This window comes from Nycticebus coucang, chromosome Y (genome assembly GCF_027406575.1).
Source record: "Nycticebus coucang isolate mNycCou1 chromosome Y, mNycCou1.pri, whole genome shotgun sequence".
NCBI lineage: Eukaryota > Metazoa > Chordata > Mammalia > Primates > Lorisidae > Nycticebus > Nycticebus coucang.
Window position 1 is genome coordinate 31057468 of NC_069805.1, and position 22340 is coordinate 31079807.

General features: G+C 41.0%; 1 protein-coding gene across 1 annotated transcript; it reads left to right on the top strand.

Annotated features, from left to right (window-relative positions):
* The first annotated feature begins 17702 nt into the window (after nucleotides 1-17702).
* LOC128579055 (pentatricopeptide repeat domain-containing protein 3, mitochondrial-like) lies at nucleotides 17703-20252 on the top strand. The gene has a single exon (XM_053581346.1). It carries the CDS (start codon nucleotides 17703-17705, stop codon nucleotides 19767-19769), a length of 2067 nt encoding a protein of 688 aa, XP_053437321.1. The 3' UTR covers nucleotides 19770-20252.
* Nucleotides 20253-22340: the final 2088 nt, after the last annotated feature.

The following is a 22340-nucleotide window of genomic DNA, read 5'->3' on the forward strand; positions in this document are numbered from 1 at the left end:
AAAATGTGACATTATAAAAAATCCCCTTGTATATCATAACTCAAAGTTCTTTTCAATGCTCAGGATCCTTTATTCAGCATTTGGAACTTAACAGAATTGAAAGTGCAGTCATAAATCTCTCCATGGTAATAGAATAAGAGCTAAACATCACCATGTGGGCATTGGGAACACTTCAAGCAGAGATTAACAGCCTAGCATCTGTTGTAATTCAAAATCACCACATCCTGGATGCTTTGATAGCTCAGCAAAGAAGAGCTTGTGCTGTTATTTGGGGGAAAATGTTGTTTTTGCATAAATCAGTCAGGGAAAACAGAGACTGATCTACATCTCTTAAAGAACAAGATAAACATTCTTCATCAAATTAATGAAGTGAAACCATTCTATTGAACTGACCTTTTCCCAGGAATGGGAGACTGGTTTAATGGGGGTATGAGGAAATGTGCTTAGATCAGTTCTTTTCTGCTTATTCATTCTCATCCTAATTTATAGTCTCTTTTTTTTGAGACAGAGTCTCACTATGTCACCCTTGGTAGAGTGTTGTGGCATAACAGATCACAGCAGCCTCAAAATCTTGGGCTGAAGCAATTCTCTTGCCTCAGTCTCCCAAGTAGCTGGGACTACAGGTGCCCACCACAATGCCTGGCTATTTTTGTTGTTTTTGTTGTCACAGTTGTCATTGTTACCTTAGCCAGCCAGGCTGGGTTCAAACTTACCAGCCTCAATGTATGTGTCCGGTGCCTTACCCAAGGCAGGTATGGGTGCCACCTCTAATTTATACTATTATATGTCTTATCAAACATCTTATCTTATTACTAAATTGCTAACCTGCTTTCTCTCTCTCTACTTTTACCACCTCAGCTCTTAATGTTTGAAACTTCTAGGGAAGTTCCAGACCAGAGAAATGAAGGAGCTAAGGAAATTTCACCCTCAAATATAATTCCTTGGTATATATATATATACCAAGGAATATATATACCAAGGAATATATATACCAATATATATATAATGAATTAAAAGGCAATTCATGATCAGAAAGCACTGGCCTCCCCTCTATAAAACCCAAGTACCCTGATTTAAAATCAGAAAAGGCTGCTGGCCTCCTTATCACATGCTAATAGATCTGGCTCCAGGGTCATTTGAAGCTCAATACTTGTCTCTCACATTAGTTTACAAATCAATCTGTTTCCACTCATCTACACTCTCCCACCATAGCAACTACTTGATACATGTATACGTTCCAGTTTCTCTCCTCTCTTCTTTCTAAAAAGCATCTTTAAAAGTCACTGACCATCACTGAGACTTTGGGTACTCATTCTTATGCTTCCCCCCATTCACGTGGTATTTGGAAATAACCTTTCTCTTATTGTTGCAGAAAGACAAGGCCCAAAGGAGAGAAAGAGCACCCAAACACCACATTTATAAGAGGAAGGGCTTTATTCACCAGCTGGGAGCTTATAGAAGAATTCCAAACAGCCGTGCTCTCTGACTGCCTTGGTCTTTCTCTTTTTATTGACAGTCAAAAAGTTCCACCCCACAGGTACCCTTCTCATTGGCCAGTTTGAATCAAGCGGGAGATGCTATTTCACCCTTACAGAACTACAGGATTTCACAGAACTTAGAAATTTCCAAGTTTCAGGAAGTTAAGTTTATAAATTCCCAAGAGCTGAGTCACCATGGAGCAGACCCTGCATATGTATCTTGGTGGTCTCCTTGAGAAGACCTGTTCTTCTAGACCTCACCCTTCGCGGCTATCCTCTCTCATTCCCCTCTTTTGAGATTCCAAGATATTTTAATTTGAGGTCTCACTATCAGCTTGTTTCTGCAGGTGCCAAGATTAGTTACTTTTCAGCACTGAGGTTTTAGGGACTGTGACTCTTCTTGGGTTCTCTACTCGGGCCTTAATAGTACCATGGTGGTGGGCTAATATATATATGAGTTTTTATGTTTCCCTGACACTTTTCCAAAGTTCAAAGTCCAAAAAGTCCCTTGAGGAGTTTCCTCAAGCTTCAGCTGTGCATTGACCAGCCAGCTCCCAGTATGTGGCTGGAGCATGGCATGTTGATTGTTTCAAAAGTTACCTTTACTTTCCAAGAAGCAGTGAAGCCCTAGTCAGCCAGCTATGATGATTCCAGGTATTTCTTTCACCTTTACTGCTGTGCATGTGGTCAGGATGATGGTGTAAAGTTCTTTCTACCTTGGTTTCAGGGGGACCAGGTTCTGATTCCAGACCTAGACTGGGTCCCCTTGATCCTCCAGAGAGAAAGGATGTACAGACAGAAAAGACTAAACAGAACACAGTTAATTATCCCAGTGGAGATTTTCCTTGTTACTCTTTCTAGGGTTTTTATCTATTCAGTTCAGTCTTTTCTAGTTCTTTTAGGAGTTCCTGCTAAATTGCAGAGAATTGGCAGAGACCTCTTTGAACAACACCAGTGGCAAGGCCTGCATCCAGTTAAGCTTTGCTTCCTAGCAGAGTTTACCAATTTCTGCTTTTATGGTCCTGTTCATACACTTTATCCTGTATAAGCTTTGAGGCCTATAAATTATTTAAAGCTTTAGCTTATTATTTGCACTAGTTCTGTTATGAAGGCTAGCCCATTATCAACTTTTAAACAGACTGGTAACTTAAACCATGGGACGATTTCTCCGGGTAATACTTTACTACTTTAGGAGTCCTTTTTATCCCAGTGGGAAAGGCTTTTACCTATTCCAAGTCTGCTAGACCATCACTAGCCAGTACTTGTTCCCTCTAAACCTGGGCATTTCAGTAAGGTCTACCTGGAAGTCCTTGAAGGGCGTTGCTCCATACGAGTGGATTCCTCGGGGTACTGTTAGTCCTTGGCACGCGTTGAACTGGCTGCTGGTGATACACTGTAGACTGACAGTTTTGGCCAGGGATGCCAGGTGGGAGATGTAGAAGTACTGGCCCAGCAACTTTATCAAACACTCTTGTCACCACGGTGGCTCCTAGAATCTGGGGGACTGCTACTTGTCCATCTGGCATCTTTATTCATTGTCCCTCTGCTTCCTGGCTCCCTTCTGCTGCCAAACATTCCCTCTCCTCCCTGGAGTAGATAGAGTGAGTTCCGGGACCCATGGGATGAGGGGAGCCACTTGCGACACCTGGTATAGCTGGGAGGCAGCCCTTTTTGCCTCAGTACTAACCCCAGTGTCCCTTTAGTGATGATGGAAGCATTTCTTTGATGTCCACAACAGTGCATAACTGCCACTTTTTGGGGATTCCATACTGCCTCTCGCGATTGGAGCATTTCTTACTGATACATAATGTCCTTTTTTCCCAGAATTTAATAGTCCCTTCTCCTTGTACAATGCCCTGCATACTTGGAGAGTCAGAAAAGCATTCAAATTTTTCCCTTGACTTAGTTCTAAGGCTCCAGTAAAGGCAATGAACTCAGCCTTCTGAGCCAATGTTCCTTGGGGTAGGGGCTTAGTCTCTGTTAAGGTAACCACTGCATACCCAGCCCTCCACTCACCTTGCACCGTCATGTAACTGCTTCCATCTGCATACAAGTCCCAATCTGCATCTGTCCAGGGCTGGTCACGCAAGTCAGGTCTGCTAGAGTACACATTATCTATAACTTCCGTACAGTTATGCTCAGTCTCTCTTTCACTGACTGGAAGGAGCGTGGCTTGTTTCAGAGTGTTGCATTAGAGAGCCAAAAATGTCCATTAAATTGACCACAGAGTGGGGTACTTTCACTCAGATCCTGTCCTAGAGTCAGCTTGTCAGCTTCTTGCACAAGGAGAGCAGTAGCGGGTAGAGCCCGTAAGCATGGTGACCATCCTTTTACCACTCCATCCAACTGCTTAGAGAGGTAAGCTACAGGCCTTGGCCAGGACCCAACCAGCTGGGTTAACACACCCACAGCCATTTTATCTCTCTGAGACATACAGAGTAAAGGGTTTGGCCAAGTCTGGCAGTCCCAATGCAGGTGCAGCCATCAGCCTCATCTTTAGCTGGGAGAAGGCACATTCCTGTTCTCCTTCCCACTCCAAGGCTCTTCCTTCTCTTCTTTAGTTGCGTCATACAAGGGCTTAGCTAAGACAACAATGTTGGGGATTCAAATATGACAGAAGCCAACCGGGCCTAAGAATTTCCAAACCTGCTTTTGGCTCATGGGGCTGAGGAGGCAATTAATGACCTGCCTCCATTTTGTGCCTAGATACCTCTACCCCTGCTTGACAGTAAATCTTAGATAACGTATTTGCTGCCGGCAAATCTGGGCCTTCCATTTGGATACTTTATAGCCACATACCTCTAGATGTCATAAAAGATAGTCCATGCCTTGGGCGCAGCCCTCCTGGGTAGGGTGTCCTGAAAGGAGGTCATTGACATATTGGAACAGCACACATTCTAATTCCTCAGCTGGGAATTTCTGGAGGTCACAAGCCAGCGCTTCTCCAAAAATCGTGGGTGTTTTGAACCCCTGTGGCAACCTTGTCCATGTGCACTGTTTCCATGTCTGGTCTCTCCCACTGGAAAGAAAACAGCCTCTGGCTTCCCAGAGCCAGCATTATACTGAAAGATACATCTTTTAAGTCCAGACAAATGGGCCGCTTGGCTTCTGCTGGCAGTAGATTCAACAGAGTATGTCTCATTTTATAAGTTGACAGTACAGACAAGGCTGGGATCTAAATACAGGTGGACCACAGCCTCTTTTTTCTCCTTTTAAGCTATTTTTCTCTCTCCAATTTCTCTCTTTACTAAAGGCAAATTATAGTAGAACTAACTTATTTGCCAAAATAAACTGTACCTTCAGTATATGGGGTCTGATTATTTCCATAAAGTGCAGTAAGAATAATTAATTATTAGCCATCTAGGCTCTTCTTTCCTTTAAAATTGGCTTTGCTGGAACCTTTTATAAGGAATGTCAGGCTGGAATTTTTGAAAGCCTTTCAAAGCCCAAGTTTTATCTGTGCCATTAGATACCTGTATGTATTGGGTAAATCCCTCTTCTCTTGAGGTCCCCAAGCACATTTCGATTCCTGGACCCATCAGCAAGCGACCTTCATTACTTACCAGAGATCAGGAAATGTTACTGATGGGTATCTGGCCATTTTCCAAAGGGCTTTTTTTATTGGCCTTATAAAGTCAACCTTAATTCTTTAATGCAGTCTGGACACCTGTGGAAATGCTATTCCAGCCAAAGCCTTGGTAAAATAATGAGTGCCTTCATCATGTCATATAGAACAAAACAGATTCTTATTGAACTTATAAAAATAACTGTATTGTCAGAAATTAAGAATACATACAAATGGCTTGCAAATTCCGGAGAAAACAAGGAGAGAGAAAAATACATGTTTCAAACTCTGCTCATAAGTACACAAATTGCTTGAAAAACTACAAATAGCTCAAAAGACAGAAAATTATTTCTTGACTTCTGGAAAACAGAACACAGAAAGAATCAACAATATTTTGACCAAAAAGCCATTACAAACTAGCCCAGATCCGCTTAACCGATTTCTATTCTGTTGAGTTAGGTTAGCAATACTCATAGACATGTTAACTTTCCAATGAACGTTCTAAAAATCTGCTTTTTAGTCTGGCGGTATTCAATTTGCAAAGACATCAGGAATTTGAATTTGAGAGAATTTGTCAGCCTCTCTTAATATTTTTTTTTTCTTTTTAGGATAAACTTTGGACTCAGCCAGTTACATAAAAAATACTTTCTTTTTTAGATGAATTAAAATTATTACCAACAATATATGTTAGGACAGACCAATGTCTTATACATTAGGACAGACCAATGCTTTATAATATTGGAACATATATATAACCATAACCTACATAAAATTAATCACCATTTCATATTTGACAATGTTTCCTATATATTTTGAATAAATCAAATTAGTTTAATTTGTTTTCCCATGACTTTCAGTGGTCTTAATATTTCAAGAAGACTAAATTTAAAGTTGTGGGGGTTTTTTTTGCTGTTGGCCTTGGCCAAGTTTGAACCCACCAGTCTCAGTGCATGTGGCCAGCGTTGCAACCACTGCCCTGTGGGCTCCAAGCCCCAGATTTAGAGTTTTTATTTTGAAAGTTTTGTCAAATATCAAAGGCCTAAAACATTTGTTTAAAGAAAATTACAAGCCAAAAGATTTTAAAGGAAATAAATAGTCAACTGGATCATATGTAAATTCTTTCACAAATTCTCTTTTATGAGCTTCATTTAACCTACACAGACCATTTACAAACATTCTAAACTTTCTTTAACTTTTTCCCTGCCTTTCACTTTCTTATACAACCATTCTGTTTTCAGTGCAAATTTTATCACACAAGATTCTTTCTTTACACAATGCCATTCTCCTTTCTGTTTAATTTCTCTTACTCAAAAACTCACTTCGCACAAAACAGGATCCCAGTTTACCATGAAGTCACCCATTCACTCGGCCAAACTGATAACTAGAAGGTTTAAAAGGCAAGAATCTTATTCTTTGACAAAGATTCAGTTTCCACAACAATTTAAACAACCAAATTATTACATTTTACAAATGAGAGACATTTTATGAGATATAAGATTGATACAGGATTTTCCCACTCTGGAAAGGTAACCCCCATTTTTCAGGCTCAGGTGAGCTTAGACATCAGACTCCCATCTCCAGGCACAAACCCTCCGAGCCCCAGCAAGGTCATAAACAAAGCAGCCGAAATCTTTTGGAAGGCTCCACCCTAAGGAGCACACACCTTAATCCCCTCTCCAGACACAAACTGCAACAAAGACCTAATAACCTTGTCCAGGGTGAGGCGCTGCATTGATTCATTTGCTAGAACACCCTTTCAGTTTGTAAAGTTATTTTTCCATCTACCAAGTCCTGGACAAAATATCTCTCAGAGATAATTATTTACCCGTAGAAAAAGGACTTATGCAGGGAACCTGCAATCTGGGCCTCCTCCCCACTTCCAGAGGCTGTTCACCTTGGAAACCTGTTGCTTATATGGATACAGCCTCATTCAGCATGAAATTTACACTCTCTTCCCCATATTTCCAAGGGCCATCCAGAGCTCACTGGACTGCCTAAACCACAACACTTTTCAAGGCACAACCCCTCTGCCAATAGCTCTGGCACTCTCCACTCTCACTGCGTGCCCCTCAGTCCAACAAAATGCCATTTTATCACTGATCTGTGGCCCGCTGGCACAATTCTCAAATTACTGAGACCAAACACTCACTGAAGAAATTCCGGTAACAAAACTACAACAACATTCTTTCTAATGTCTTTTCATACCGCCCGCCCAAGTCCCACATGGCCAAGTCAGGAAGATTGTTCAAGTTACCACCAAAGACCGAAAGCAGAAAACCTGGAACTTCCAGTTTCTCTCATAATAGCCAGGAGGCAAAGTTGGAGCAGGAAAGAAAGGCACACTCACACATTTGTTTCACCCCATGAATGGAGGGGAGTGAACCCCACCTATTGTTACCCATCTCGGTCGTTCTCAAAGCACTCACATGCACACAATTCCAACCCAATTCTTTTTTCTTTTATTAAATCATAGCTGTGTACATCAATATAATCATGGGGCATCATTCACTAGCTTCACAGACCATTTACCAAGTTTCACATATACCCTTGTAAGATGCACCGCTGGTGTAATCCCACCAATCCCCTTCCCTCTCCCTCCCTCTCCCCTCCCTCCTCCCTCCTCCCTCCTCTCCCTATCCTCCTTCCCCCTATTCTTAGGTTGTAATCACTTTTTTTTTTTTTTTTTTTGGTTTTGGCCTGGGCTGGGTTTGAACCCACCACCTCCAGCATATGGGACCGGCGCCCTACCCCTTGAGCCACAGGCGCCACCCACTTAGGTTGTAACTGGGTTATAGCTTTCATGTGAAAACCCTAAATTAGTTTCATAGTAGGGCTGAGTACATTGAGTACTTTTTCTTCCATTCTTGAGATACTTTACTAAGAAGACTATGTTCTAGCTCCACCCATGTAAACATGAAAGAGGTAAAGTCTCCATCTTTCTTTAAGGCTCCATAATATTCCATGGTGTACATATACCACAATTTATTAATCCACTCGTGGATCGATGGGTTACTTGGGCTTCTTTCATGACTTAGCAAATATGAATTGGGCTGCAATAAACATTCTGGTACAAATATCTTTGTTATGATGTGATTTTTGGTCTTCTGGGTATATGCCCAGTAGAGGGATTACAGGATCGAATGGCAGATCTATTTTTAGATCTCTAAGTGTTCTCCATATCTCTTTCCAAAAGGAATGTATTAATTTGCATTCCTACCAGCAGTGCAAAAATATTCCCTTTTCTCCGCATCGGCGCCAACATCTCTGGTCTTGGGATTTTGAGATATAGGCTAGTCTCACTGGAGTTAGATGGTATCTCAAAGTAGTTTTGATTTGCATTTCTCTGATGATTAAAGATGATGAGCATTTTTTCATATGTCTGAAGGCCGCGCGCCTGTCTTCTTCAGAGAAGTTTCTCTTCAAATCCCTTGCCCAGCCTGCGATGGGATCCCTTGTTCTATTCTTGATAATGTGTTTGAGTTCTCTGTGGATTCTGGTTGTTAAATCTTTGTCGGAGACATAACCTGCAAATATCTTCTCCCATTCTGAGGGCTGTTTGCTTGCCTTACTTACTGTGTTCTTGGCTGTGCAGAAGCTTTTTAGTTTGATCAAGTCCCAGTAGTGTATTTTTGAAGCTGCTTCAATTGCCCGGGGGGTCCTCCTCATAAAATACTCGCCCAGACCTATATCTTCAAGGGTTTTCCCTGCACTCTCCTCTAGTATCTTTGTAGTTTCATGTCTTAAGTTTAAATCTTTGATCCAGTGAGAGTCTATCTTAGTTAATGGTGAAAGGTGTGGGTCCAGTTTCAGTCTTCTACAGGTTGCCAGCCAGTTCACCCAGCACCATTTGTTAAATAGGAAACCTTTTCCCCACTGAATATTTTTAATTGGCTTGTCAAAGATTAAATAACGGTAAGTAGCTGGGTTCATCTCTTGGTTCTCTGTTCTTTTCCAGACATCTACTTCTTTGTTTTTGTGCCAATACCATGCTGTTTTGATCACTATTGATTTGTACTATAGTCTGAGGTCTGGTAGCGTAATTCCTCCTGCTTTGTTTTTATTTCTGAGTAATGTCTTGGCTATTCGAGGTTTTTTCTGATTCCATATAAAACGAAGTATTGTTTTTTCCAGATCTTTAAAATATGACAATAGAGCTTTAATAGGGATTGCATTGAAATTTTATGTTCCTTTGGGAAGTATGGACATTTTAACTATGTTGATTCTTCCCAGCCGTGAGCATGGTATGTTTTTCCATTTGTTAATATTTTCAGCTATTTCTTTTCTTAGAGTTTCATAGTTCTCTTTATAGAGATCTTTCACATCCTTTGTTAGATAAATTCCCAAATATTTCATCTTCTTTGGGACTACTGTGAATGGGATAGAGTTCTTAACTGTTTTTTCAACTTGACTATTGTTGGTATGTATAAAGGCTACCGATTTATGAATGTTGATTTTGAAGCCTGAGACGCTGCTGTATTCCTTGATCACTTCTAAGAGTTTTGTAGTAGAGTCCCTAGTGTTTTCCAGATATACTATCATATCATCTGTGAAGAGCGAAAGTTTGATCTCTTCTGACCCTATATGGATACCCTTGATCGCCTTTTCTTCCCTAATGGTGGTGGCTAAAACTTCCATTACAATGTTTAAAAGCAATGGACACAATGGGCAGCCTTGTCTGATTCCTGATCTGAGTGGAAATGATTCCAATTTACCTGCATTCAATATGATATTGGCTGTGGGTTTGCTGTAGATGGTCTCTCAGTTTAAGAAATGTCCCTTCTACACAGATTTTCTTAAGTGTTCTGGTCATGAAGGGATGCTGGATATTATCAAAAGCTTTTTCTGCATCAATTGAGAGAATCATATGGTCTTTGTTTTTTAATTTATTTATGTGCTGGATTACATTTATAGATTTACGTATATTGAACCAGGCTTGAGACCCTGGGATAAAACCAACTTGGTCATGATGTATAATTTGTTTGATGTGTTGTTGGATTCTGTTTGTTAGGATCTTGTTGAATATTTTTGCATCCATATTCATTAGTGATATCGGTCTGTAATTTTCTTTTCTTGTTGGGTCTTTTACTGGTTTGGGGATCAGGGTGATGTTTCCTTCATAGAACGTGTTAGGTAGTCTTCCTTCTTTTTCTACGTTTTGGAAGAGGTTGAGTAATATAGGTACTAATTCCTCTTTAAAAGTTTGGTAGAATTCTGACATGAAACCATCTGGCCCAGGGCTTGTCTTTTCAGGGAGGTTTTGTGTGGTTGATACTATTTCCGAACTTGATATGGGCCTGTTCAACATTTCCACTTGATTCTGGCTAAGTCTTGGAATGTGACGTGTTTACAAGTATCGGTCAATCTCCTTCAGATTTTCATGTTTCTGAGAATACAGTTTCTTGCAATATTCAGTAGGGATTTTTTTTTGATTTCTAAGGAGTCTGTTTCATCTTTGCTGTTTCTGATTGATGAAATTAGAGATTTTACTCTTTTTTTTCCTGATTAGGTTAGCCAAAGGTTTATCTATTTTATTGACCTTTTCGAAAAACCAGCTTTTTGAATTAATTATCTGTTGTATCATCCTTTTGTTTTCAATTTCATTTAATTCTGCTCTAATTTTGGTTATTTCTTTTCTTCTACTGGGTTTGGGGTTGGAATGTTCTTCCTTTTCCAGTTACTTGAGATGTCCCATTAAGTTGCCTCTCTTTCTGTTCTCTTGAGGAAGGCTTGCAGTGCTATAAATTTCCATCTTAGAACTGCTTTTGCGGTGTCCCGGAGGTTCTGATAGTTCGTGTCTTCATCGTTGTTTCATTCCAAAAAATTGGCGATTACTTTCATTTTTTTTTTTTTTTTTTTTTTTGTAGAGACAGAGTCTCACTTTATGGCCCTCCATAGAGTGCCGTGGCTTCACACAACTCACAGCAACCTCCAACTTCTGGGCTTAAGCGATTCCCTTGCCTCAGCCTCCCGAGTAGGTGGGACTACAGGCGCCGGCCACAACGCCCGGCTATTTTTTGGTTGCAGTTTGGCCAGGGCCGGGTTTGAACCCGCCACCCTCGTTATATGGGGCCGGCGTCCTACCGACTGAGCCACAGGCGCTGCCCGGCGATTTCTTTCTTAATCTCATCTCTGATCCAGCTATCATTCAACATAAGGCTATTTAACTTCCATGTTTTTGTATCAGTATGCAGATTCCTGTTGTTACTCACCTCAAGTTTTATTCCATGGTTGTCCGAGAAGAAGCATGGAATAATTTCTATTCCTTTAAATTACTGAGGTTAGACTTGTGACCTAAGATGTGATTGATTTTGGAGTAAGTTCCATGGGCTGATGAGAAGTATGCGTATTCAGTTTTGTTGGGATGAAATGTTTTGTAGATGTCTGCTAAATCCAAATGTTGGATGGTTAGGTTTAAATCTAAGATTTCTTTGCTCAGCTTCTTGTTGGAGGATCAATCCAACACTGCCAAAGAAGTGTTGAAATCTCTGACTATTTTGGAGCTGGAGGAAATAAAGTTGCTCATGTCTGTTAGATTTTCTCTTATAAATTGATATGCATTCTGGTTGAGTGCATAGATATTAATAATTGATATCTCATCATATTGAGTATTACCCTTAACAAATATGAAGTGACCATTCTTGTCCTTCCTTACTTTTGTTGATTTAAAGCCTATTGTATCTGCAAATAAAATTGCAGCACCTGCTTTTTTCTGATTACCATTTGCCTGAAATATGGATGATCATCCTTTCACCCTGAGTCTGTATTTGTCTTTTAGGTTAAGATGTGACTCTTGTATGCAACAAATATCTGGCCTGAGTTTTTGTATCCAGTCAGCTAACCTATGCCTCTTTAGAGGACAGTTTAAGCTGTTCACATTAATGGAGAATATTGATAAGTCTGGTGAAGTTTTGGGTATCGAGTTTTTGAAAAGTCCAGTGGGCACTTTTAATCCTTTTGCCAGTGTGGAAATTGGAGTTCGATCCGAAGTTTCTGAGTGAGTTTACTTTTGTGGTATAGGATTGGGTTAGGCATTATGGAAGATAGGTCTGAGAATATCGTGAAGAGCTGGTTTTGTTATGGCAAATTTCTTCAACATATGACTGTCATTCAAGTATTTAATTTCTCCGTCATAAATGAAACTCAGTTTAGCTGGATACAAGATCCGGGATTGAAAGTTATTTTGCTTTAGGAGATTAAAAGTCAGTGACCACCTTCTTCTGGCTTAAAAAGTTTCAGCAGAGAGATCTGCAGTCATTCTAATATTCTTCCCTTTCAAGGTAATGGTTTTCTTTCTCCTGGCAGCTTTGAGGATTTTCTCCTTCATATTAACTTTAGTGAAGTTAATTATGATACGCTTGGGGGATGTCTTATTGGAGTTGAGTCATGCTGGGGTTCTGAAGCTGTGTCCTATCTGAATTTCAGAATCTCTTGGTATGTTTGGAATATTCTCTTTCATAATTTCATGCAAAAGGGCCTCTGTGCCCAGAGAGGCCACTTCATCTGTTTCTGGAACTCCAAATTTTGGATATTCACTTTCTTTGAATTATCCCAGAGCTCTCTGCCGCACCCACGGCACCAGGAGAGAATGATCCATTTTTGCTCTCCATTTCTCTTCCTCTTTGAGAGTTTGGGAGCGTATAAAGGCTTTATCTTTAACGTCAGAAATTTTTTTTCTGCTTGCTCCATTCTGTTGCTGAGGGATTCTACTGTATTTTTCATATCTTTGAGGGCTGCAAATTATTGCTTCAGTGTGTCTAAGTCTTTGGTGGTTTTGTCTTAAATTCTTGAGACAACTTTTGATTTTCTCCTCGAATTCCCAATTCCACTTTGTTAATCTTGTCTGCAATCCAAATTCTGAATTCGATTTCTGACATCTCAGCCAGTTGTTTATGAATAGGATCTTCAATTACATCTGCCATATCTTTCCTTGGGGGGGGTTTGATCTATTCTGGTTATTCATGTTACCAGAGTTTTTCTGCTGATTCCTCCCCATGGTTGTTTTACTCCCTTTGATTTTTCCCCCTGGGGCTTTGTTGAGGGCCTGTACAGTGTTGTGGCCTGAGAAACTGAGACCCTGTCTGGTGTGGTGGGGCTAACTGGTTCTGTCTTGTTTTCAGTTGGTTTCTGTTCCACCCTAGTGAAACAGATACTCTAGATTGAAGTCTCAGCTGTGGAGAAATATCAGCAATTAAGTCACCCCACCCCCCCCACCAGCAAACAATTGGAAAAGGAAAGTCAAACCTTCCTAACACGGTGCACCCAGGGCGCCACCTGATTTGTCCTCAGGCGATTGGTTCAGTTCAAAAAGTCCAAATCAGTTCTCTCAGTCTGCACCTGTCTCGGGTGAGAGTTTAAGAGGTCTGTGGGAACTGGATCACAGGGGTCTGGTGACTACTCTGGTGTGGCTTGCTCCAGTGCTGCGTGGACTCAGGAGGAGCCACCCAGCCAATAGATCAGTCTGGGAAGGTTGATGCCTCCTTCCCCACCTTGCACCGCTGTCACAACCAGTCACTGATAGCCCTGCAGTTGGCTGACCCAATTGCCTGTAGTGAATCGGTATTCCAGGATTTTGTACCTGCCTCAATCACAAGGAAGTCTGCCAGGCCTCTGTGTTCTGCTTCTCTCTAGCAGAAGGAGGTGAGGCCTGACAACCTCGGGCGCTTGATGAAGGTTGGGTTCTTTTCACTCAGGTCCAGACTCGCCCCTGATTAATGTTACTGACAGAACAGAATAGAACAACTCTGCGGTTCCCCTGCAGAAGAGAAGCTGAATTGAGTTCCAAATTAGCTTGTCTTTGCTCTTGTATTGTCTATAGGCTGATGATCCCCTGAGGTCCAGGTGCATCTTAGGTTTAGTATAGCAGACCTCTGGGTCAGCCCCACCCTGGGAGTTTCCCCCGTTTGCAATTTGGAGTTGCCTAAGGCAAATCCTATACTCACAGTCTCTGGTTGCCCAGGGAGACAGGGGGTGTGGCTTCAGAATATTTGGTAGTGAACCATATTGCTAGCAAAAGAGGGCTGCTGCTTTATGGCTCAGGCAACTTCTGCTCCCGTGTAGCTCCCTTCCGGCCAACCATCCTCTCTCTGCTCCTGTACCCCAGAGTCTGCACTGACCAGCTGCAGCCCAGCACTTTCTACACCCCTTGAGCAATCGCCTAAGAGTCTGAACCCCTGGGGGACAGGCCTCTAGACCTTGGAGGGAGAGCAGAGGGGAGCACGCAGAACGCTGGGAGCCTGGGGTTGCGGGCAGAGAACACACACAGCTTTACACAGTTTTATGCCTGGCCGTATTGTCACCAGAAGACAGCTGTCACACTGTGCCTCAGGGAACTGTCACTCTGGTGCAGTACCCTCTCTGCTGACCAGGACTGGTCTCCAGAACTCACTGTGAGTGAAGGGGAGTGCTGGGAGTTCAGAATTCCAGGTAGATACTATATACAGTTTATACAGTTTTATGCCTGGCAGGAGGACGCCGTGACACCCTAGTAGGGGAGGTAGGTCAAGTTTTTAGAGGGTCTCTCCCGTGGTGTGTAGTGGGAGGAACTTTGAACTCTTCCCCATTGTTTGTGGGGCTCTCTGAGCCGTTCTTATGGGGGAGGTAACTCCCATCTGCTTGGTGATGGATTTTGTACCTTTTGTTTGTATCCTTGTGGTCGCAGCTCGCCTCAGTGGGGTTGATGTGAGTTCTTCAACCTTCTCTCTTAGTGCAGCTCAAATCCACCAGGTTACTTGCTGAATTTTTGTCCTTAAACTCTCCTACTGGACGGGAGCCTCTGTGGAAAGCTGGCTTCAGTCAGCCATCTTGTCTCCTCCCCCCCTCCAACCCAATTCTTAACCGGGACAGCTTCGATTTCCCACTCAAGCTGCTACTTAGCCATAGGAGGCAAACCAACACTCTCCTAGGCCCTGTGAAGGGAGGTCCAACTCCACCCTCGAAGTTCTTCAGTCACACCACATCCACACACTCTCACATACCTCTCAACATACCTGTCAACAATCTAATGCCCAAGGAGTTGATCAGGCTCCTTTTCCACTAAAACTGTAATGGGACCTCCAGATCAATCATACCTTGCCTTACACTTCTCCCTGTGTAAGTACCCGTTCCCGTATGTCAGTTCCTCCTGGTGTTTGACTCCTTGAAGACCTGCCAATGGGGTCCTTTCTCAGCCTAGTTAAGGCGTCTACACAGGGAGGCCAAACTGCCTCCCTGGAGTGCTCAGTGGTTCACGTCACCCAGGCTGATCAGGGGCCCCCACGTGGGTGTCCAAAGGATTGGCAGCAACTACCAGGTGCGTGTTCTCTCCGGGGGGATCTTACTTCCCGGTCAGGGAACCAAAAATGTTGCAGGAAGACAAGGCCCAACAGAGAGAAGGAGCACCCAAACACCACATTTATAAGAGGAAGGGCTTTATTCACCAGCTGGGAGCTTACGGCATAGAAGAATTTCAAATGGCTGTGCTCCCCGTCTGCCTTGGTCTTTCTCTTTTTATTGACAGTCAAAAAGTTCCACCCCACGGGTACCCTTGTCATTGGCTAGTTTGAATCAAGCGGGGGATGCTATTCCCACCCCTACAGAACTACAGGATTTCACAGAACTTAGAAATTTCCAAGTTTCAGGAAGTTAAGTTTACAAATTCCAAGAGCTGAGTCACCACGGAGAGGACCCTGCATGTGTATCTTTGTGGTCTCCTTGAGAAGACCTGTTCTTGTAGACCTCACCCTTCTTGGCTATCCTCTCTCATTATTAATCTACCATAATTGTGAGTTGATCTTTCAGTGAACCAGATCAAGGGAAAAGGACAGGTTTTGCTATGACCCCTACAATACAGATTAGTAGAATAGATAAAAAACACAACCCTAATATCCAATGTCTCCAAGAAAACCATTTAACTCATAAAGATTCTCATAAACTCAAGGTTAAAGCATGAGAAAAAAATATCCCATGCTATGGAAATCAAAAGTTAGCAGGAGGCCCGGTGTAATAGCTCACACCTGTAATCTTAACATTCTGGGAGGCCAAAGCGGGTGGACTGCTTGAGCTCAGGGCTTTGAAACCAGCCTGAGCAAAAGTGAGACCCTGTCTATAAAGAAATAAAACAAATGGCCAGGAATTGTGGTGGGTGCCGGTAATCCCAGCTACTCAGGGGGCTGAGTCAGGAGGATTTCTCAAGTGCAAAAGTTTGAGGTTGCTAATGCTATAATGCCATGGCACCTACCCAGGGTGATAGAGTGAGACTTTGTCTCAAAAAAAAAAAAAAAGTGAGCAGGAGTAGCTACTCTTAGATCAGATAAAACAGATTTGAAATCAATAACTGAATAACTGTAAAAAAAAAAAAAAAGACAAAGATAGCCATTATATAATGATATAGGGATCAATTCAACAATTAGATCTAACAATCCTAAATATACATGCACCTAACACCAGAGTCCCAGATTCATAAAAGAAATATCACTTGATCTAAGAAAAGAAACAAACAACATATTAATAGTGGGGCACTTCAACACTCCAATGACAAAACTGGACAGCAAAGAAACACTGAATAAGACAGGACTCTAGAACAAGTGTACTTAACAGACATTTACAGAATATTTTACTCCCAAAGTGTAGATTTATATTCTTCTCATAAGAACACGGGACATCATTATCCAAGATAGATCATATGTTAGGCCACTAAACAAGTATCAAAAAATTGATAAAAATCAAAATAATACTATGAATTGTTTCAGACTACAGTGGAATAAAACTAGAAATCAATTCTAAAAGAAATTTTCAAAACCATACAAATACATGCAAATTAAAAGGCATAATACTAAGTTAACTTTGAGATCAACAATGAAATGAAGGTGCAAAATTTAAAAAACATTTTTTAAATTAAAGACGAACTAACAAAATCTCTGGGGTAAGTTAAAAGCAGAGCTAAGAGAGAAGTTTATAGCACTAAATACTTCTGATTAAAATATAGAAATATCATAGGCTTGATGCCTGTAGCTCAACGGCTAGAGTGCCAGCCACATACACCAAAGCTGGCAGGTTTGAATCCAGCCAGGCCTGCCAAACAACAATGACAACTGCAACAAAAAAACAGTGGCCATTGTGGTGGTTGCCTGTAGTCCCAACTACTTTGGAGGCTGAGTCAAGATAATCACTTAAACCCAAGTGTTTGAGGTTGCTGTGAGCTGTGATGCCACAGCACTCTACCCAGGGTGAGAGCCTGCGACTCTGTCTCCCCCAAAAATAAATAAATAAAAGACAGAAATATCACAAATTAATAACCTAATGTTACACATTGAGGTTCTAGAAAAATAAAAACAAACCAAACCCCAAGCTGGTAGAAGACAAGAAATAACAAAAAATCAGAGGAGAACTAAATAAAATTGAAACAAAAAAGAACAATATAAAGGATCAAGAAAACAAAAATTTGATTCTTTGAAAAGACAAATAAAACTGATATACCACACAAAAAAAATAAAAAGAAAAGAAAAGAATTGATAGACCACTGGGTAGATTAACTGAGAAAAGAAGAAAATGATTGAAATAAGGTCAATCAGAAATGTAAAAGGAGACATTATATCATGATATCATAGAAATGCAAAAGATCTTCTGAGACTACTATGAACACCTCTGTGAACACAATCTAAAAATTCTAGAGGAAACGAAAGATGGCGGTGACTGGTTCAGTTTGCTTCAGGATCCACAGCAGGCTCTACCTGTCATTGAAGGGTCAACGTGCAGGACTTTGTGAACGAATATCAAGTTTCAGATTTTATTCTGGAAGTACAACCCTCCCAAAAGTTGAAGGAACTGATGTAACAAGGATTGAAGAAGTGGTTATTCCAAGAAAGAAATCTTGGGATAAAGTGGCCGTTTTTCAGGCACTTGCTTCCACAGTAAACAGGGACACCACAGCTGCACCTTATGCATTTCAAGATGATCCCTACCTTATTCCAGCATCTTCTGTGGAATCTCGTTCATTTTTACTGGCAAAGAAGTCTGGGGAGAATGCTGCAAAGTTTATTATTAATTCACATCCCAAATATTTTCAAAAGGACATAGCTGAACCACATATACCGTGTTTAATGCCTGAGTGCTTTGAACCTCAGATCGAAGAAGTAAGTGAAGCTGCCCTAAAGGAACGAATCAAGCTCAAAAAAGTCAAATCCTCTGTGGACCTGTTTGATCAGCTTTTGCAAGCAGGAACCACTGTGTCTCTTGAAACAACAAATAATCTCTTGGATTTACTGTGTTACTATGGTGACCACGAGCCCTCCACTGATTATCCTTTTCAGCAAACTGAACCGTCAGAGGAATTGGAAGAGGAAAGTAACAAGAAATTTAGGAAGAAGGCTGGTCATCAGATTGGAGCTACATGGAGCGCAAAAAACAATGCTGAGAGAATCTTTACATTGATGCCAGAGAAAAATTCACATTCCTACTGCACAGTGATCCGAGGGATGGTGAAGCATCGAGCTTATGAGCCGTCATTAAACTTGTACACTGAATTATTAAACAACAGACTCCATGCTGATGTATACACATTCAGTGCATTGATTGAAGCAACAATGTTGGGGCTGAATGCGGGTTTTGAGGAAAAATGGAATAAAACACTGGAGCTACTGAAACAAATGGTTGCACAGAAGGTGAAACCAAATCTACAGACTTTTAATACCATTTTGAAATGTCTCCGAAGATTTCATGTACTTGCAAGATTGCCAGCAATACAGACCTTACGAGAAATGAAAGCCATTGGAATAGAACCCTCGCTTGCAACATATCACCATATTATTCAGCTATTTTATCAACATGAAAACATTTCAAAAGGATCATCCCTGATCATCTATGATATAATGAATGAATTAATGGGAAAGAAATTTTCTCCAAAGGATCTGGTTGATGGTATGTTTTTTCAGTCAGCCATGAGAGTTTGCTCATCTCTCAGAGATCTAGAACTTGCTTACCAAGTACATGGCCTTTTAAACACTGGAGATAACCGGAAATTTATGGGACCTGATTATCGCCGTCATTTCTATTATTCCAAGTTCTTCACTTTAATTTGTCTAATGGAACAAATTGATGTCACCTTGAAGTGGTATAAGGACCTGATACCTTCAGTTTTCTTTCCCCACTCCCAAACATTGGTAGATCTTCTCCAAGCATTGGATGTGGCCAATCGGCTAGAAGTGATTCCTCGGATTTGGAAAGATAGTAAAGAATGTGGTCATACTTTCCACAATGACCTGAAGGAAGAGATTCTGATTCTTATGGCAAGGGATAAGCATCCACCAGAGCTTCTGGAGGAGTTTGCTGACTGTGCTGCTGACATCAAATCTGCTTATGAAAGCCAAGATGGCAGACAGACTGCTCCAGATTGGCCAGCCATCCCTCTCAACTGTATAGCTGTCCTCTTTTTAAGGGCTGGGAGAACCCATGAAGATTGGAAAATGTTGGGGCTTTTCAGGAAGCATAATAAGATCCCTAGAAATGAGTTGCTGAATGAGTTCATGGACAGTGCAAAAGTGTCCAATAGCCCTGCCCAGGCCATTGAAGTGGTAAAACTGGCGAGTGCTTTCAGCTTACCTATTTGCGAGAGCCTTTTCCAGAGAGTAATGACTGACTTTGCCATCAGCCAGGAACAAAAGGAAGCCCTAGAAAACCTAACTGCATGGACCAGTGACAGTGATAGTGACAGCAGCAGTGACAGCGACAGTGACATCAATGAAGGCAAATGAAAGTGGGATATTCAGTAGTAATGATGACATCACCGTAGCTGCTGGACTCACACTTGAAAACAGATACTAATATTTAACAATGTTTCAAAGAAATAGAGGATGCAGATTTGGTGAATTTTGGTACTGTGAAACACTGGACAGATGCTACGTTATAATTTGCTACTAGCCAAACCACCTATTAACTGTAGCATTCCAGGCTTACCATGTAAGCTGCAGCTCTTGTGGTCAGGATAAGATCTGTATATCTGAAGTGCTGGTAGGCTGACCTCACAGTACCCTCTCCCTGCTACTGGACTAAAGCTTTTGTTGGCGTGATGTGTTGCTAAGATGTTGATCCTTTCTTCTTAAGAGACAGTGTCTAATTACATCACAAGTACTGTTGGGTCAGTAGTATCCCAATTTTGGGAATATTTATATGTGAAAAATTATACATCTTATAACTGATTAAACAGGATAATGGCAGTTGAGACTGCACAAGTGATTAATGTAAAAAAAATAAAAAAATAAAAAATAAAAATTTTAGAGAAAATGAATAAATTCCTGCAATCACACAACCTCCCAAGCTGAGTTGGAGAAAAATAGAAATTCTAAACATACCAACAAGTAGTGAGAATAAATTAGCAATAAAACATATGCTTCCTCCTCAAAAAGACAAAAACCAGATCATAGTGATTCTTACCAGACATACAAAGAAGAACTGGTACCTGTCCTACTGAGACTGTTACATAAGATTAGAAAGAGGAAATCCTCTCTAATTCATTTAATGAAGTCAATACCAACCTAATACCAAAGCCAGGAATGAATACAACAACAACAAAAAGATAACTACAGGCCTGATTAACATCTATCCAAAAACAATCAAGAAAACACTAGCAAAACAAACCCAAGATCACATGAAAAGTATAGTTTACTATGACAAGTGAATTTCCTCCCAGGGATACAAAGATGGATTAACATATGCAAATCAAGAAATGTGATTCACTACATAAGCAGAATTTAAAACAAGTATCATATGATTATTTCGATAGATACAGTAAGAACATTCACTAAAATCCAGTGAAGGAGCTAAGGAAATTTCACTCCAAAATTGACTACTTGTATAAAGAATATTTTGAATTAAAGGCCATTCACAATCGGAAAGCATTTGGAAGGGGCTTCTTCTCTATCTACATAAAACCTGACCAATGTGATCAAAATATCAAAGGGGCAAAACTAACTTTCTTTGTTCACCCTGAAGGCTAGCAGACCTACTGCAAATTGTTTAAAACATAATAACTGTCTCTCAGGTTAATTTACAAGTCAATTCATTTCCCCCTATCTATTCATCCTTATTAGCATTCACCTGCTGCTCCTGTACTCCACATTCTCCCCCTCCCTTCTAAAAGGCATCTTAAAAGGTATCTGGCCATCATTAAAACATTGGGAGTTGACTCCTGTAATTCTCCCCATGTGCATGATATTTGGAAATAAACATTTCTCTTACTATCCTGCCTTAATTGTGAGTTGGTCTTTCAGCCACTTTTTGGGGGGAAAGGGCACATTTCCCCTCACCCTACACCAGCAAGTGTTAATCATAAAAAACCCTCAGCAAAATAGGCATAGACAGAATAAATACATACATCAACATAATAAAAACTACATATGATGTCAATGGAAAAGAAGCCATACTTGTAAAAATAATTTAAAGAGGTTTATGCTAAGCCAAATTTGAAGACTATGACCCAGAGCCACACCCAGGAAGCCTTGAGCAAGTGGACTCCCAGTTATGGGTTTGCAGTTTGGTTTTAGGAGATAGGAATTACAGGTGAAGTTATAAATCAATAAGCAGAAAACATACATTGGTTTGGCACAAAAAGCTGGGACATCTGGTGGGTTGGGGCTCACAGATTTATACGTGGGTTTAAAGATTCTTTACCTGATAATTGTCTGGAAGAGTTAGACTTTGGCTAAAAGACCAGGAGTCAGCAAAAAGACATGCTTAAGGTAAAGGGTTTGTTAATCGGAGACAAAGCACTGGACAGACTCAACTGGTTTGTTGTGTATATTGAGGACGTGCAGGTAAGTCTTCCACAGCCTTTGGCTGTTGTGAGTCACAGAGGGCATCTCTAATAAGAGGAGGGAACATGATGAGACATGTCAGATTTCCTCTCTGCTGCCTAGCAACTCAATTTAAGGGATCCCCTTGGCCAAGGGGGGGGGTCCATTCAGTTAGTTGCTGGTGGAGGGGGACGTAAGATTTTATTTTAGTTCACAAGACAAACCCCTTCCAAATCCTTTCTGATTGTGAATGGCCTTTAATTCAAACACTATTCTGAATGAGATAAAGTTAAAAGCATTCCCAGTAAGAATTGAGACCGGACGATGCTCACTCTCACCACTTCTACTCAACATAGTGCTGGAAGTCCCAGCCAGAGAAATCAGATAATTGAAAAAAATAAAGGACACTCAAGTCAGAAAACAAAAAAAAGTTACACTATCCCTGCTGCCAATGAGATGATCTTAAATCTAGAAAACCGTAAAGCCTCCTCCAAAAGACTCCTAGAATTAATAAATAAATTTAATTATCTCAGG

Coding starts and splice junctions, on each gene's coding strand:
- LOC128579055 (XM_053581346.1), top strand. CDS start 17,703: ATGGCGGTGACTGGTTCAGTTTGCTTCAGGATCCACAGCAGGCTCTAC.